The 15358-nt window shown below is 35.5% G+C and overlaps 1 protein-coding gene across 5 annotated transcripts in view; it reads left to right on the forward strand.

The window, feature by feature from the left end:
• Positions 1 to 15358, forward strand: part of Fstl5 (follistatin like 5) — a 749493-nt gene that overhangs the window by 43451 nt on the left and 690684 nt on the right. For 4 of the 5 annotated variants that reach the window (XM_074041710.1, XM_074041709.1, XM_074041711.1 and 1 more), the window contains exon 2: positions 7800 to 7941. In XM_074041710.1, the coding sequence (XP_073897811.1) occupies positions 7816 to 7941 (126 nt within the window). In that variant the 5' untranslated portion in view covers positions 7800 to 7815. Of the gene's footprint in view, positions 1 to 7799; positions 7942 to 15358 lie in introns of those variants that run through there. The other variant, XM_074041713.1, reaches the window with a different exon arrangement.

A 15358-nucleotide genomic window follows, 5' to 3' on the forward strand; every position in this document is an offset into this window, starting at 1 on the left:
CCTCTACAAGGAGAACTACAAACTGTTGAAGAAAGAGATTGAAGAAGACTACAGAAGGTGGAAAGAGTTCCCATGCTCATGGATTGGCAGAATCAACACAGTAAAAATGGCTATACCAAAAGGAATCTACATGTTCAACCCAATTTCCATCAAAATCCCAATGATATTCATCACAGAGATTAAAAAATCTACCCTAAAGTTCATTTGGAAACACAAAAGACTGAGAATAGCCAAAGCAATACTGAGCTCTTAAGAAATGCCTTAGACACTAAGGGATTTGTATATTGTATGTTGTATAAGAATATTTGTGTATTCTTTCTTTCTGTAGTGAATATGCTCCAGTCAGATGTACGGCAGTAATAAACAATTCACTGCCAGGATTCAGGAGGGCTGCTCACTAACCTACTTTTTATTGTGTGAGCACAGCTAATCTTACCCATTACCACTTCCCTTACAGAAGAAAATGTGCAGTTGCTTCTTGGTTCTGTTTTCTTGTCTTCATTTTGTACTATGTTGAATTTAGTATTTTATTAATTTGCTATTTTACTAGTTTTTGGTGCACTAGAGAAGTTACTCTCATTGTAGCATAAAAAGTTATGTAAAGGAAGGATGGTTTGGGAAAACAAATACTTACCGCCTAGCATGATTTTAAAGTGTGGCATTTTCATCAGTACTATTTCTTTATAGTAGAATACATTCAGCTTTTCCAAGCAAATTGAACAGATTTCAGCATAAGTACTTTCTCTTGTTTGAGTTTAAATGATTAAATATTTTACATCACTGTTCCTTTAAAATGGCAAAGAATATATTTTATCTTTATCTTCTGCTTTCAGATTCAAATTAAGCTGGTTATTGGAATGTATAAGTGGTTAGAATCTGGATGAATTAATGACTGAAATATTTTGGTTTTGTTTTGAGCAAGAGGCTGATTATGTAGCCCAGGACTACCTTAAACTCACTACCCTCATTCTTCTTCCTCCAGAGTGCTGGGATACAGTTGTGCACTGCCAGACCAGGCAAAATTCCTCCTTTGAAAATATGGAGCTAGATTAATGACCATAATTCTTTTCACATACCACTTAAAATTTTATGCTGATCCCACACCCTGAGAAAAAGTGTGCTGAGTTTGCAACTTCTCAACACAAAGCACTACAATGAAAAAAAATTGGGGAATCTCCACCATGTGAAATAAGACATAGACTACAGGGTCTGGGGTTGTGGCTCAAGTGGTATAGTGCTTGCTTAGTATGTATGAGGCTTTCCATTTGGAGGTACTGGAAAGTATCTCCAAAGTAAAAAAAAGAAAAAAGACATAGAATTAAAAACTAAATAATTCTGTCTTTGCTAGTGTATCCATATAAATGTGAAAGCATGTCCCCGAATGTCTGTACACGCAAGTCCCAAAACACTACCATCATATTGCAGCATTTATCATGTGTCATCTTTTAGCTTTGGTCTTCCCACTTGTATTAAGAACAGTACTCATTTGATTTTTCTCTATGACTTCCTCTTTTACAGTAGCTGTCTAAAACATCCTTGCATTATTATATGTGTCATAGAGCAGAATCATAAGACTTTGCCATTTTTTAAATTTAGGCAGATCCTTTTTATAGACATATTCAGTTTTCTCTAAGTTAATAATGAGGTTGTTTTCTGATGCCTCTGTGTAAAATGGAGGTTACAAGAAGTCACAGGGTCCTCATTGTGCTATCTGCTCCAACTGGTTTGTTTTACTTACATGCTTTTCAGAGTTCTCAGTGAACTGTCAACAAACTGCCAATTAGTAGTGAAAATCTACCAGGCTGTCAGGGGTTACAATACAAAGAAAATGAGACCAGGGATTAATCTATTGTGGGATCACTTACTTCTGATTTACAATTTCCAGCACACTTTCTGTGAATAACTTAGCTTTTAAGGATGCAACAATGGCGTCCTTAGATCCAGTGGCTATGAGACAAAACATGATGATAATTACTTTCTGAGCATCTATTAAAAAGTCATCATTTGTTCAGTTGGCTATTAGAGAACTATATAATTGAATTCATTAATTTTTCTTAGTGATAGTTCAAGGGAGAAAATATTCTAGGCACTTATTCACAAAAGATAAACAGAAAATACTTTTGGTCCTTTGTCTTGTCTTTTTGCTACTATGTCAACAACACTGAGCTCAATGCCTGCCTATAATAAAAGTCAGAGTTCTTCTTAGGAAGAAACTGGAATCTGACTTTTACTATTCATTCTGTTCAGTTTTGTCTGTGATGCCAAGTGAAATAATGGCACTTATATAACTTTGCTGTTATTAAGCATAAATATTTTTGATTTTATGTAACTTTGTGTTAAGAAATTTTAGCTATCATAGGACTATCAATGAAAGGAATTAATCAGTGTTAATAAAAGAAATGTAGGTTAAGGAGTACAAATAGGTTGTATAAACAGTCATAGATCTTTTAACAATTGGATACCTTCTGAAAAATTGTAGGGTGATTTTTTTTTTCCTTGTGAGAACCTCAAAAAGTGTTCTTAAACAAATCTAGATAGAATAACTGATTACCTACCTGGGCTATATGGTACAGTCTGTTACTCCCTAGCTAAAAACATTTACAGTAGGTACTCTACTGAATATTGTAGGCAATTGTAACACAATGTAAGTATCCATGTTCTAAACATATCTGAACATAAAAAAAGATACAGCAAAAAGTAAGGTATAAAAGGTAAAATATGATTCAGGTGTGGTAGCACCAGCCCACCACTTGGGCTATAGAGGCAGGAGGCTAGTGAGTTCAAGGCCATCCTGGGCAAAGTAAGCAGGACCTTATCTCAAAATTAGACATGGATCACACTAAGTGGAGACCATGAACAAGAAGGATAAGACAAGGGAAGGAAACCAAAAACTTGAGTGTGGTTGATATGCTTACTGTATAGGAATGAATATAGTAATCTTAAACTGGACAGGGGACTAGTGAATAGTGAAGAGGCCTGGTAGAGAGGAACCAATTGGGGTTGTAATACACATATGCATGGAAACAACACAAGGAATCTCCCTGTATAGCTATCTTTATCACAAACTAGCAAAACTGCCATGTTTCTCTCATTATCTTTTACATTTTGTCTTCTACAAAATCAGAGAGCAGGGGGGTGGAACAGGTTCTGCCTAGAGTGGGAGTGATTGGCACCTGTAGGAGAGGGGAGGTGGTGGGGAAAGGAGTAGGAGAATGAATACAGTGCACATAATGTATACACATGTATGTAAATGCAAAAATAATACCTGTGGAAATTGTTCTAGGAATTGAGGTGGGGGATGAAAGAGAGTAGTGGAGGGGATGAATTCAAGTATTATATATTTGATACATTGTAGGAACCATTGTAAATGCTGCAATGTGTCTCAACCCAGTGCAACAACAATAAAAAATTAAAATTAAATAAAATACTTAGTTGAAAAAAATGAGATTTAAAAAGGAGGATGAAGACACAATGAAACACTGAAAACTGTTGAACAAAACAGGATAGGGGGGAAGGATGAGGGAGTACAGTGGGTGGGTTATATTGATTTAAGCACAATACATTTACTAGAAAAATAACAAAGGCAAAAATCTCACTGAACAATGAATAGACACCTAAGCAATGGAGGACAAGAGTGTAAAACAGGTTGTGCTAAGTGGCTAAGTGGAGGGCACTAATAAGAGAGGGAGGATAAATGCAGAAAATAAAGAGGGTGAGTATGATTGATGTATTTTGTACACAAGAGTAAATACAGAACATCAAACTAACATCAACTAAGGTTGAAAAGAGAATAATGGAGAGGATTAACCAATTCAGGGTATAATATATAATATGGAAATGTCACAGTGAAACTCCCTGTATAACCATCATAAACAAACAAAAATGCCTTTTTTAAAAAAAGGACAGGAAGTCAAAACAAGTCCTGTTTGGGGGTGAGGGGAATAGATAAGGGAAAGATGAAGGAGGACGAATATGGTGGAAGTACTGTGTATTCATGTATGAAAATGGAACAATGAGACCTGTTGAAACTGCTCCAAGAGGAGTAAGGGGATAAAGGAGAAAGATGGAGGGGATGAATTCAACTATGATATATTGTAAGCACTTTGGGGATTTTTTGGTTTTTGTGAGACTAGTGTTTGAACTAAGAGCTTCCTGCTTGCAAAGCAGTTGCATTACCATTTGAACCACATCTACAGTCCATTGTAAGCATTTTATAAATGTTACAATGTACCCCTGGTACAACTATAATATGCTAATACATTAAAAAATAAAATAAGTAAAAAAAAGAGAACAGGGGCATAGCTCAACTTAAACTGCACACCTAGCAAGGCCCTGGATTCAATCCCTAGTACTGGAAAAACAACAGAAACACAACCAATAACAACAACAACAACACAAAACACCTGCATAGGAAATTTACCAGAAATGGACTTTGCAGGATTAGAAGTTTCTCTGGATGAGTCAATGAGTGAGTGTTGAGTGATTGTGAAGGCTGAGGACATTTCTCTATTTGGCTATAGATTTTATAAACATTGTATACTTGGGCTACACTAAATGTCTAAAAATGCTTGTTCTTTCTTCAATAATAAATAAACCTTAGCAAAATATAATAATTTCCATTTACAAACTTTTTGTTTACTTTATTTAGCTTTTTGACTCTTTTAATAATACCACATAAAATACAAACATATTGCACAGATGAGCAAAAATATTTTCTAAGATAAAAAGAAAAGATGTATATTAAATAGATAAACTAGTAGCACAGTCATTTACTGTCATTATCAACTATCATGTACTAAGAATAATCGTATACATAGTAGGCTTGTTCACCAGCATCACCACAAACACTTGAGTGATGTTTGTGCTGCCATGGCGAGACTGCCACCACATCATTGAGTGTTAGAAATCTTTTAGCTCTCTCATCACTTATCTTATCATCCATGCTTGACTGGAATGTCCTTAGCTGTACAGTGCATGACTCTAACACACTGAAGATGTCCACACCAACTTGTTACCAACTTTTAGTGACATTAAGGAGATATTTCTAGCCTAATGCTTTTTGGCAGAGAAAATATTGCCAGAGATCATTTTTCTACGAATATTTTGAAGTTTATTTACAGAATATTAATGAGAGTTTGGTAATGTATCAAAATTAATTATTAATTTGCTCTGTATTTTATATAGGATGAAATATTTGTAACCACATGGAATGTGTGTGTGTGTGTGTGTGTGTCTGTATGTGTGTATAGACACACAATGAGAAAAAGAGAATAAGAAAAGTACAGGAGGGATCTTACTATTAATCTTATATATTTATTAGATATTTATAAATTTATTTTCTATAATTTATTATACATAATTATATTTTAATAATTATATTGTAATTATATATAAATTATAACACTTATAATATAAAAAATATAATTTATTATAAATAATTCTATATAATTAAATATAACATATTTATATATTTTATATATATTATATATTTTTTTACATATTTCTATATTTTTACTATCATTAAGAGAAAGCTTAATGGAATACTTTTAAATAGGTGAGTATGGTGGTGCATGCCTACATCCTGGTACAGGCTGAGCTAGTCAAACCTGATACCCTGTTGCCAAAATAACCAGGGGAAAAAGGGCTGGAAAAAGCAATCAAATGGAAGAGTGCTTGCCTGGCAAATGCTAAGCCCTGAGTTTAGCACAAAAAATGGGGAAAAAAGATAAAAGAACACTTTTAGGCAATGTCCACCCTTCCCTACACCTGGAGCAGTGATGGGACAGGATTTTTGCATGTCTGTTACTCCCCGTTCTGACAGCAGAAACAGCTCAAGTATTTAGAGCTCTGTGAAAGGGATCCCATCACTTGAACTGGTCTTTTTTGCTTTATTCTTGTGCTCTTTCTTGTATTTAAAATATTTCATGCAGTTGTCCAAGGAAATATTTACCTCTGAGAGAAAGATTAGACTACACATCAAAATGGCAGAAAAGAGATGGATTGTAAATAAAAATAGTTTTCTCAGGTTAGTTTTCACACACTTTGTAGCAGTAGTGCAAACAGAAATTGCATTCAACATTGTCTAACTGCAAGGATACACAATCTTTCTTTCACCTTCAAATGCAGGAAGACATTCAATTATGCGTTCATTTGTTGAATGTCTAGTAGACCAGGCTACATGCTAGGTCCAAGCAGTATAGTGCTGAAAAAAATAAAGCAAAAACAAAAAATTAACTCAATAATTGCATTCATGAAGTTTGGAGAAGACAGATATAAAATCTAGTAGAGATGATCAACAATTCTCAAAGGATCATATCAATATTGCTGATTAAGATTGATTTTTTTTTTTTAGAATGTATAACTAAGACAAGTTACTCAGGCCAGTGTTAGAGGAAACATTCTATAGTAAGATGTTTGATAAGTGAAGATCTTTGAAGAATAGAAAAAAAAGTAAAAAAAATAGCTTATAAAAGCCTTATAGCCGAAATGAGCAACTTCAAAGAATGGAGTGAAGGTTTTGTGGTTAGAAAAGATTTTGAGAGTGAGAGAAAACCACACAGAGCATCGATTCTAGGAAACCCTTGGGTAAGGTCAATTATTTATTCATCTCTTGCCACAAATGCCATAGGCACCAAGTAAAGTGACAGTTTCTTAGAAAAAAGGAATGGCCAACAGATGTCTTATAGGAAAGGGATTAGGAATGGCCATTGTTTTTGCAACATGAGTGGCACTACTTATTCATGACAGTTAAAAGATTCCTTGATGGAGAGAGGAATATAGAAACATTACCACAGTGGCCTAGGATAAGAAATGGATAGAATTCTATCCATGTATAGGTACACATATACATGCAATGTTTTCAGAGAATTCATAAAGGAGATATGTTTTGTTCAAATATGAGTGAACTCAGCCTCAGCATGTTTAAAGATGGAAGAAAATAATTGGGAGAAAGAGGTTAAAATACAGAGAAATGCACAGCTGATCAGTTGGCTGTTTCTCAGGAGGTTGGACATAGAAAACGGCTTAGGCAAAATGGAAAAGATCTCCTCCAGGTCCTCATGGGAGAGAGCTGTCTTGGTGAGAGTGATAAAATGGAAAATAGATGAACTCAAGGCATAAATGTATATGTTGTGAAAGGGGCTTGATGTTTAGGCCATAATGTTTATGCCATCTTATAACTTCTATGGTCTATCTAGTAACAGAACAATAGAAAGATCATAACTTTTTAGTTTAAAGCACTTGTAGAGCAGAATTCTAGGAAACATCTTTTTAAATACTACTGAGAAAAATTCATTAATAATTCAGCATAACCCACCTCCATATCATCTATTGTACTCCATTTATTTATTACATAGCTAACATAGAAGACCATCACATTAACATCTCATCAGTCTTTACCAGTGAATTTTAACAGCTGTAGGATTTTGAGATTTGTTCATTAAACACATTCAAAAAGTAGATCAAGATTTATAGATGTATGGATAACTATATTCTGTATTCTGTGTGTATGTCCCTTTTACTTTTAGCCCAGCTTTTATTAACTTTTACTCACCTTTTCATCAGGTCCCACCACACATCTTATTTCATGTTTTGTGAGATTGTCTAAATGAAAAATGAACAACAGTATTTGTTACTATCAAAGGGTTAATCTTTATTTGGAAATGTCTACCTGTTATGCCTACTAGCTGGTAACTATCTGTAAATTTTGATTAGATCTATGGAGATTTCTATGTGATTCTTAATATATTTCTTCAGAATATAATGTATTTCCTCTGATTATTACAATTTTGTTTTGACAGGTGGAAATCACTAAGGATGTTTAAGTGCTGGTCAACTGTTTTGGTTCTTGGATTCATTTTCCTGGAGTCAGAAGAGAGGCCAATGAAAGAAGCAGGATATGATCTTAAGTCCTATCAGCCTCTAGTAAGATTGCGACATAAGGTATGGTCAGTGTTCCGAATCTGCTCATAGAGCTTTCTGATTAGGAACTAAGCAGTTAGTGAATAGGTTTATAATTCATTTTGAACTCTTCTTTTGTAAAATTATTTCAATAATTTTCATTATATAAAAATGTGCATTTTAAAACAAGAAATAACAGCAAATTTGGAAATTTACAATTTGGGGAATTAAATAATTATTGATGAAAAATAAAAATGGGCTTACTAAAATATATCAAGTTTGCATGAAGTAATAGGAATGGATTTATATAAATCAAGTGATAAGATCTAAGCAGCCAAATAATTTGTTATTTATATTAATTTTAAGTTCAAAATATTTTAAACTAAAAAAGTATTATATTCTAGAATTTTTCCATAAAGATAAAATAAAATGTCTACTATCTGCAGTGATATCTGCAGTGATACAAGTTGGCAAAATTATTTTGTGTAGAAAATATTAGATACTTTAATTTCAACAAAATATCATAATTTTTTCTAGCATATAGTTAAATCATTTGGCAAATACTTTTCTCTTAAACATTTTTAAGTGGAAATAGATATCTAATCAAATTTTAAATCACATAAACTAACAATAATGATTTTATTTTAATATTAGTTCATGTTACTCTAATATACTCAAAGAATATTTTATTAAAAGAAATAAAATTTATAATATGTGGGTTCCATAGAAAATAGTAAAAGTTCACAAAATGAAATATTTATCATGGTAGAACATTTCTACATATTTGCAAAACTTATTATGCACTTTTTCTTTAAAAAGACTTTTAAAGTAAATCAATGTTGGTTTTCTCCCTCATACTCAATACGTGATACTTATTTTTATATTGCATATATTTTTGCTGAGTGTTCTCATGGTATTTTGGTAAAATAGCTCACCTTTGATGGGATTTTTATACAACAGAACACATGGGGTAAAGCTTTTTTTCTTTTTTTGGTTACAGTGGGATTTGAACTCAGGGCCTCCCACTTGCTAGGCAGATACACTGCCAGCTCCTGGATTAGGCTTTTAAATGTATGATTTTATTTAATATTGAAGACAGTCTCATGGAGATAAGACATATCTATTTTCATTTTGTAGACAAGAGATTAAAAGTTTTAGGTTGAGGAGTTTTTCTGAATGTACAGATTTATTAGATATACTAATTGATTAGCCATACATGAAGAATAGGTTACATAGGCACAAAAATGAAAATAAGTAAAACCTTAAATACAGCATACTAAACATCATTTAATTAAATCATTGGCAGTGAAGTGAGAGGTACAATGAATAACTACTCTTCTGATTCTCAACAAAATATAATACCACAGGTTTAGGTGCATCAATGAATATATTTATAAGCAAAATATTTTCAGTTGAACTGAGGTGTTTAAATAACAATATGTTTTGCCATGCAATTTAATAAAGTTTTAAAGGAAAGAAATGATATGAGTTAAATGTATTTAAGAAACAGTAATAGTCACCAAAAATTATGTATATTACTATCCAATATTTTCCACCTTTGTTTTTATTTCTAAATGGTTAGAAACAATATATAATTGTTGATACTTAAAAGTAGAGAGGCAGGGCTAAGATAATGCCTGTAACCCCAGATATTCAGGTGGCAGGTATCAGGAGGACTGAGGTTCAAGGCCAGCCCACGAGAAAAGTTATTGAGACCCCATCTCGATCAATAACTGGACATGGTGGCATCCCCACTCTCTGGGAAGTCATTGGTAGGAGAATTGTGGTCTGATGACTACCCTGTGCAAGAACTTGAAACTATCTGAAAAATATCTGATCAAAAAAGAACTAAGGATGTGGCTTAAGTGGTAGAGGACTGGACTGGTAAGTTTGAAGCTCTGAGTTCAAAGCCCAGACTACCAATAAATAAATAAATTAGATTGACAATTAATTAAAAAATAAGAACAAAAGCACAGATGCAGAGATTTCCATGGAAATAACTTTCAAACAGCTTTGGGTAGAGGTACGATTAAGCTGTAAAAGTTACAGTTTGTGTGTGTGTGTGTGTGTGTTTGTGTGTGTGTGTGTGTGTGTGTGTGTAATGGATATTTAATAGGATTGAAGAGAAAGAGGAACCTAGAATGGTGGAAGTTCTACCAAAAACACCACCAGATATTGTCTATCTTCTACTCATCAACAGAATCATACTGTATCCTGCAGAACAACCTTCCCTTTCCTGTGACTTTGAAGATGATTAACTTATAGTTATTTTGTTTCTGTCAGTCACTTTCAGGTCCCCCTTCTGCACCCCACTTCCATTCCCATTAGGTTCACATGGAACATTATTGGTGAGGCTTTCCCAAACTCTGACTGAAGATGGAGCAGCTTCACACATTCCTTATCTCTCCTTTGTGAGATAAGGAACACATTTATTTCACTTACTTATTACTTTGTTGAGTGTTTCTTTCCCTTAGGGTCTAAAGTACTATTCATTTTACCCCAGTACCTAAAACACTGTTGGGCATGTGGGGAATGCTCAATAATCTTATGCTGAATGAACAACTTTATGTGATGACTAGAATAAGGCTGAAGATATAAATATATGTGTTAGGAAAACACCGCACATTGCAGACAAAGGAGTCTCACGAGAGGTATCTCATGTCCAAAGTTTAATAAGCAGGCTGGCTGGCTGAGAAGAAAAATGGTGCAACAGCTTTTTGCGGTGTGTCTGGCCTTAAGTAGCATTTGGGAGAAAGCACGGGCTAGGGATGGACAAAGAGAGGTGGCTGGAGATAAGGGACTGTGGGGCTTTGTTCTGCAAGGGATGAAACCAGCTGTGTCTCAGGCCACAGAATGGTGGCAAGAGGCAGTTCTTATCATTCCCCCATTTTTTGTTTAATAATGATGAGGGTAGGGGCTGAGGATCAGGAATTGGGGTGAAGCATCGGTCTCTTTAGCTGCTTCCTGCTGGCAGGGGGCGTTGTATGGGGCAGGATCCTCAGGCTCCTGTGGCGTCCTGGATGAGGCCTTCACAGTAGTTTTTATGGACCATTTTGGAGAGGTTGATATCCCTGGAGGTACAACTGGTTAAATTTTTGATTAGCAGTAGCAGACATATAGTATGATACAAGGGAGGAAGCTTAAGAATAGGAGATCAAGAAACATTGGCATTAGGATGGGCATTAGCCAGGAGGACCACTGTAAAATGTTGTTCCTTACAGGATTCTAAGTGTCCATTCCTCAAGAGGTGTTGCCACTGGGGGATCCCATTGAGCCTGACAGCAGTGGGTGTCGTGAGAATGATCAGATAAGGGCTAGTCCCCCAAAGTCCCAATGGAGAGGGTAGATCTTTTAGGAGAAAAAGATCCCCTGCTTTAACAGAAATTGTTATAGGGTGGGGCAGGATCTGGTCTGTATGTTCTTTGAGAAGTTCCCTGCAAAGGTTAAGATAAGGCAGGTAGTCAGCCAGAGGTGCAGGGTCTGTTGGAGGCAAGTTTTCTAAGAGAAATGGGTGGCCATACATTATTTAAGACCCAAATAGGAATATTAGGAGGAGCATAAAAAGGTGTCTGCTAAGGGATTGAATACTTAGGGATCTAAATTTTGTAAAATCCTTTAACTCCCAAGCTTGCTATAAGCTGTCTTATGATATGAGGGGGAGGGAAATGGAAGATTGGGTTGATTTACTCATGACTCAGGGAGTGAATCTGTCCCTTTAAGAACACGCCTAGGTAGGTGACCTGAAGGAGACATAATTGAGCCTTCTCCTTAGAGACTTTGTATTCCCGGAGGCCAGAAAGTTTTAAAAGGGACTCAGTTGCATTGCAGACAAGGGGCTCTGTGGTTCTGCATTGAAGAATGGTGGCCTCGGGATAGTGCCAATCTAATAAGTCTCTGGTTAGGGCCTGTCCACAAAGATGAGGGCTGTCTTTAAATTCTTCTGATAAGACTGACAGGTTAGTTTTTATGAAGGGTTTGTGGGACCTTTAAAGGCAAATAGAGGCTGACTGTCAGAATGCCGGTTAAATGTAACACTTTTGGATAAAAGAGAGATTTAGCTCATCATTTTACATAAATTGACACTTTTAACTCTGTAAATGTTTGTACCATATTTAGATAAAGTCTAGATATCAAACACAGTTATAAGGTGGTTATTTAAGAAACCATTGCATGAGCAAATAAATAAATGAACTCTGATTTAGTAGTACTTAAAGTTTGACAAGATCAACCGAAAACATAAACAATTTTTTTTGATAAAATCTTTTTGTGTAACAGTTTTTTGTAGATGTTACTCAGATCAGGACAATATTAAGATAATCTTGATATTTTATAGACATAGAGAATTTGATTCTAGTTTGATATGACCCTAAAAATCTTTTAGGCAACTCTTAGATTATACTTTAATTTAACTTTATTATACATTGAAGCTTTTTATTATACATTTTTAAAACTTACTCAGACCTCTATATAACATACTAAGCCCTTTGATGACTTGTCTTTATCCCTTCTATTTGAAACAATCTTTATGACAAACCCTTCTTTATAAAATTCTTTTTTATTTAAAAAAATTTTCCTTTAATTTCTCAAAAAATGCACTCATTACCTATCTATATCCTTTCTAGTTGTTTATTTTGTACCTTGTATTTTAAAATAAACTTATAAGAATTTTAAACTTATTATATGGGCTGTAGCAACTAATTAGTAGCCCTTTTTTTTTTTAAGGAATTTATGATAGGCATAAGGCCTAATTGTCCCTCAGGCTTGAGGGGATATTGTTTTGGGTGTGCAAACTGTGAGGGATCTTTGAGTTTTATTTGAATAGGGAGGGCCGTCCAGGCTTGCCCTACACTCATCTCATCAGTTTACATTGTGGGATCTATTTGTTTATGAAGGAGGGGGCAGCAGAGATAGCTGCCTGGGAGGAGGAGAATTTGAGCTTTTAGTTGAGATAAGTACATCCCTTTCCAGCACAGTCATTGGAGTTTTAGGAACTATGAGGAAAGGGTGACAGAAGAGGAGGTCTCCCCAAGAACAGGCCAGAGGCTGGGTAAACTAGTGCTCTAGGAGCTGGCCAGATTTTCCTTGAACGATAACCTTGTCATTGGACTGGAGACTGGGAGAGAAAAATAAGACAGAGAAATGAGCTCCACTGTCTAGCTGGAAAATGATCTTTTTTTTTGTCATAGTGGCTACTATGAGGCTCCTCAACATTGATGCCAAGAAGTGGAGCTTGGATAGGGGGCTGGGACCCATCAATCCATAGGAGGTAGCACCTCGCCTTCCAGTCGGGTGGGGGCAGCAATGAGGTCATGTCTCTTATCTTTCTCTCTGTTAGTAATGTCCTGGTTATAATATATAGATATGGTTAGTTGTGTTAGTTGATCCAATGACTTTTCTCCTTCAGCCATAGACTGAGTTTTTTACAAATATCAGGGGCTGACTGTTAGAAATTTATCTTTGAGGAGAACCTCTCTCATTTGTGACTCAGGGTCCATGATGGTATGTTTTCTGATAGCCTCCTTAAGATGTTGTAGAAAGATAAGGGGATTTTCTTTTAGGGCATTGCTGTAAAGCAAAGTTTTTATTTTACATTGACACCTAACACTCTGGAGAGCTGCTCTCTGAACTGTTCTGGGCCTCAGTTTCCTCATTTGAAGAATGAGGGATCTGGTCTAGGTTAAACTACTTTTTTTCACTATGAGGTAGCTGAAGTGACATTAATGACAGTTATCTTTTTATTATTATTATTATTTTGATTTAGTAATGTTGGGGAATTGAACCCAGGGCTTTGCACATGCTGTGCAGACATTTTTCCATTGAGTTACTTCTTTAACCCCAAATATTTTTTTTTCATTGGCTGTGTTGGATTTGAACTTAGGGATTTATGTCTGTAAAATGGTACTCTACTGCTTGAGTTATATCATTAGTTCCTTTAAGTGTGGATCACTTAAGGAGATGTCTGTGTGTCTATTCCAACTGTAAATATGTGGTGTGCTCATACGATGAATCCCAAGAAGCCGATAGACATTATAGCTCATACTATCCCTATATACCCAAATGGCTCTCTTTTGCCAGAATAATAAGTGATGATGTGGGAGATTATGCTGAAACCTGGGAGGATTAGGATATATACCTCGGGGTGTCCAAAGAATCAGAATAAGTGTTGTAGAGGGTGAGCCATGAAGATATACGGGGGATTAGCCTGTAATTTAACTTTGACAAAGTTATGTAATTATTTTACTAATATTTATTTCCTCATTTTTAGGTGTCACTAGTATTGAGGCTTATTGTAAATGGTAATCATTTTTAACCTGAGTGGTCTGGGCCAGAAATCATTGTTTTTCTAATGAGAAAAGAGTCTGTTCTAGTAGAAACATAATATCCTTTTATGTCAATTGAAAGGTTTGGGTCACAGAGATAAAGGCTTGAATGTATTTGTCTGGGCATCAGTATAGCTGTCCAGATGTTTTTAAATTTTCCTTAGATCTGATAGCTGCAAGGGGACATAGATTTGCCCTCTTTGTACCATTACCTGTTGAAGGGGGAAGCACCCATTAGGATGTTTTGAATATTGGGGTGGCTTAAAAGGTAGGGCAGAGGGTGAAGCAGTAGGCATGGTCCTTGTCATTGATAAGGGGCTTTTCTGGTCCTCCTTTTCATGTTTATTCTGTGACTTATAAAGAATGGCCTGTGTTTGAATATCTAAATAGTAATTGTGGAGCCAATCTGAGATAAAAGAAAATTTGTATGGGGACCTTAGTTTACTTCTTTTTACTTTTATAGAAAAGATCTAATTGGAGTATGGCATTGTAATTTAAGGAACCCTGTGAAGGCCACTTCTTTTGGTCACTGAAGGCATATTGAGGCCAGGCCTCAGTAAAAAGCTTTTAACATTTATAAGACAGAAGACTGGAGGTGCAGAACCCATCTACAAAGAACAAAACATTAGGATCCTGTCTTTTAGCTAACAGCAGGCAGCCTCTTTAATAGAGTTTACTTTTTAATAAAGGGATAAATCACCTGTAAAGTTAGAGAAGGGCATTCAAAAGGCATTTTGGGCCAATAACAGTACCATATGAGATAGCTAGGTTTAATATTTGGAGGGAAAAATTTATGTTGGGGCCAAAAGTATAGAAAATTTTAAATGAGAAGTTTAGAGACCACAGGAATGTGTTATTTTGGGGACTATAACCTTGAGTTAGCAATTGGCTCACAAGGGCTGGGTTTAGTGCCAGGTGTGAGGTGGGGCTAGGAGCAGGGCTTGTGTAAAGTATCACTCCCTCCACACATACCTGGGACAAGCCAGCCTGTCTGCCTAGGCCTGATCCTGTGGTCTGTCACCTTTTCCCCCTTCCTGTGTACTCTGTGTATGTTTATTCTAGGAGAAGTGGTGGCGGGCCGCAGTCATTGCCATGTGTGGCTGGCAGCCCAGGATGTGCTCAGTTCTCTCTATGGATTT

The sequence above is a fragment of the Castor canadensis genome, chromosome 9 (genome assembly GCF_047511655.1).
Source record: "Castor canadensis chromosome 9, mCasCan1.hap1v2, whole genome shotgun sequence".
Taxonomy (NCBI): Eukaryota; Metazoa; Chordata; class Mammalia; order Rodentia; family Castoridae; genus Castor; species Castor canadensis.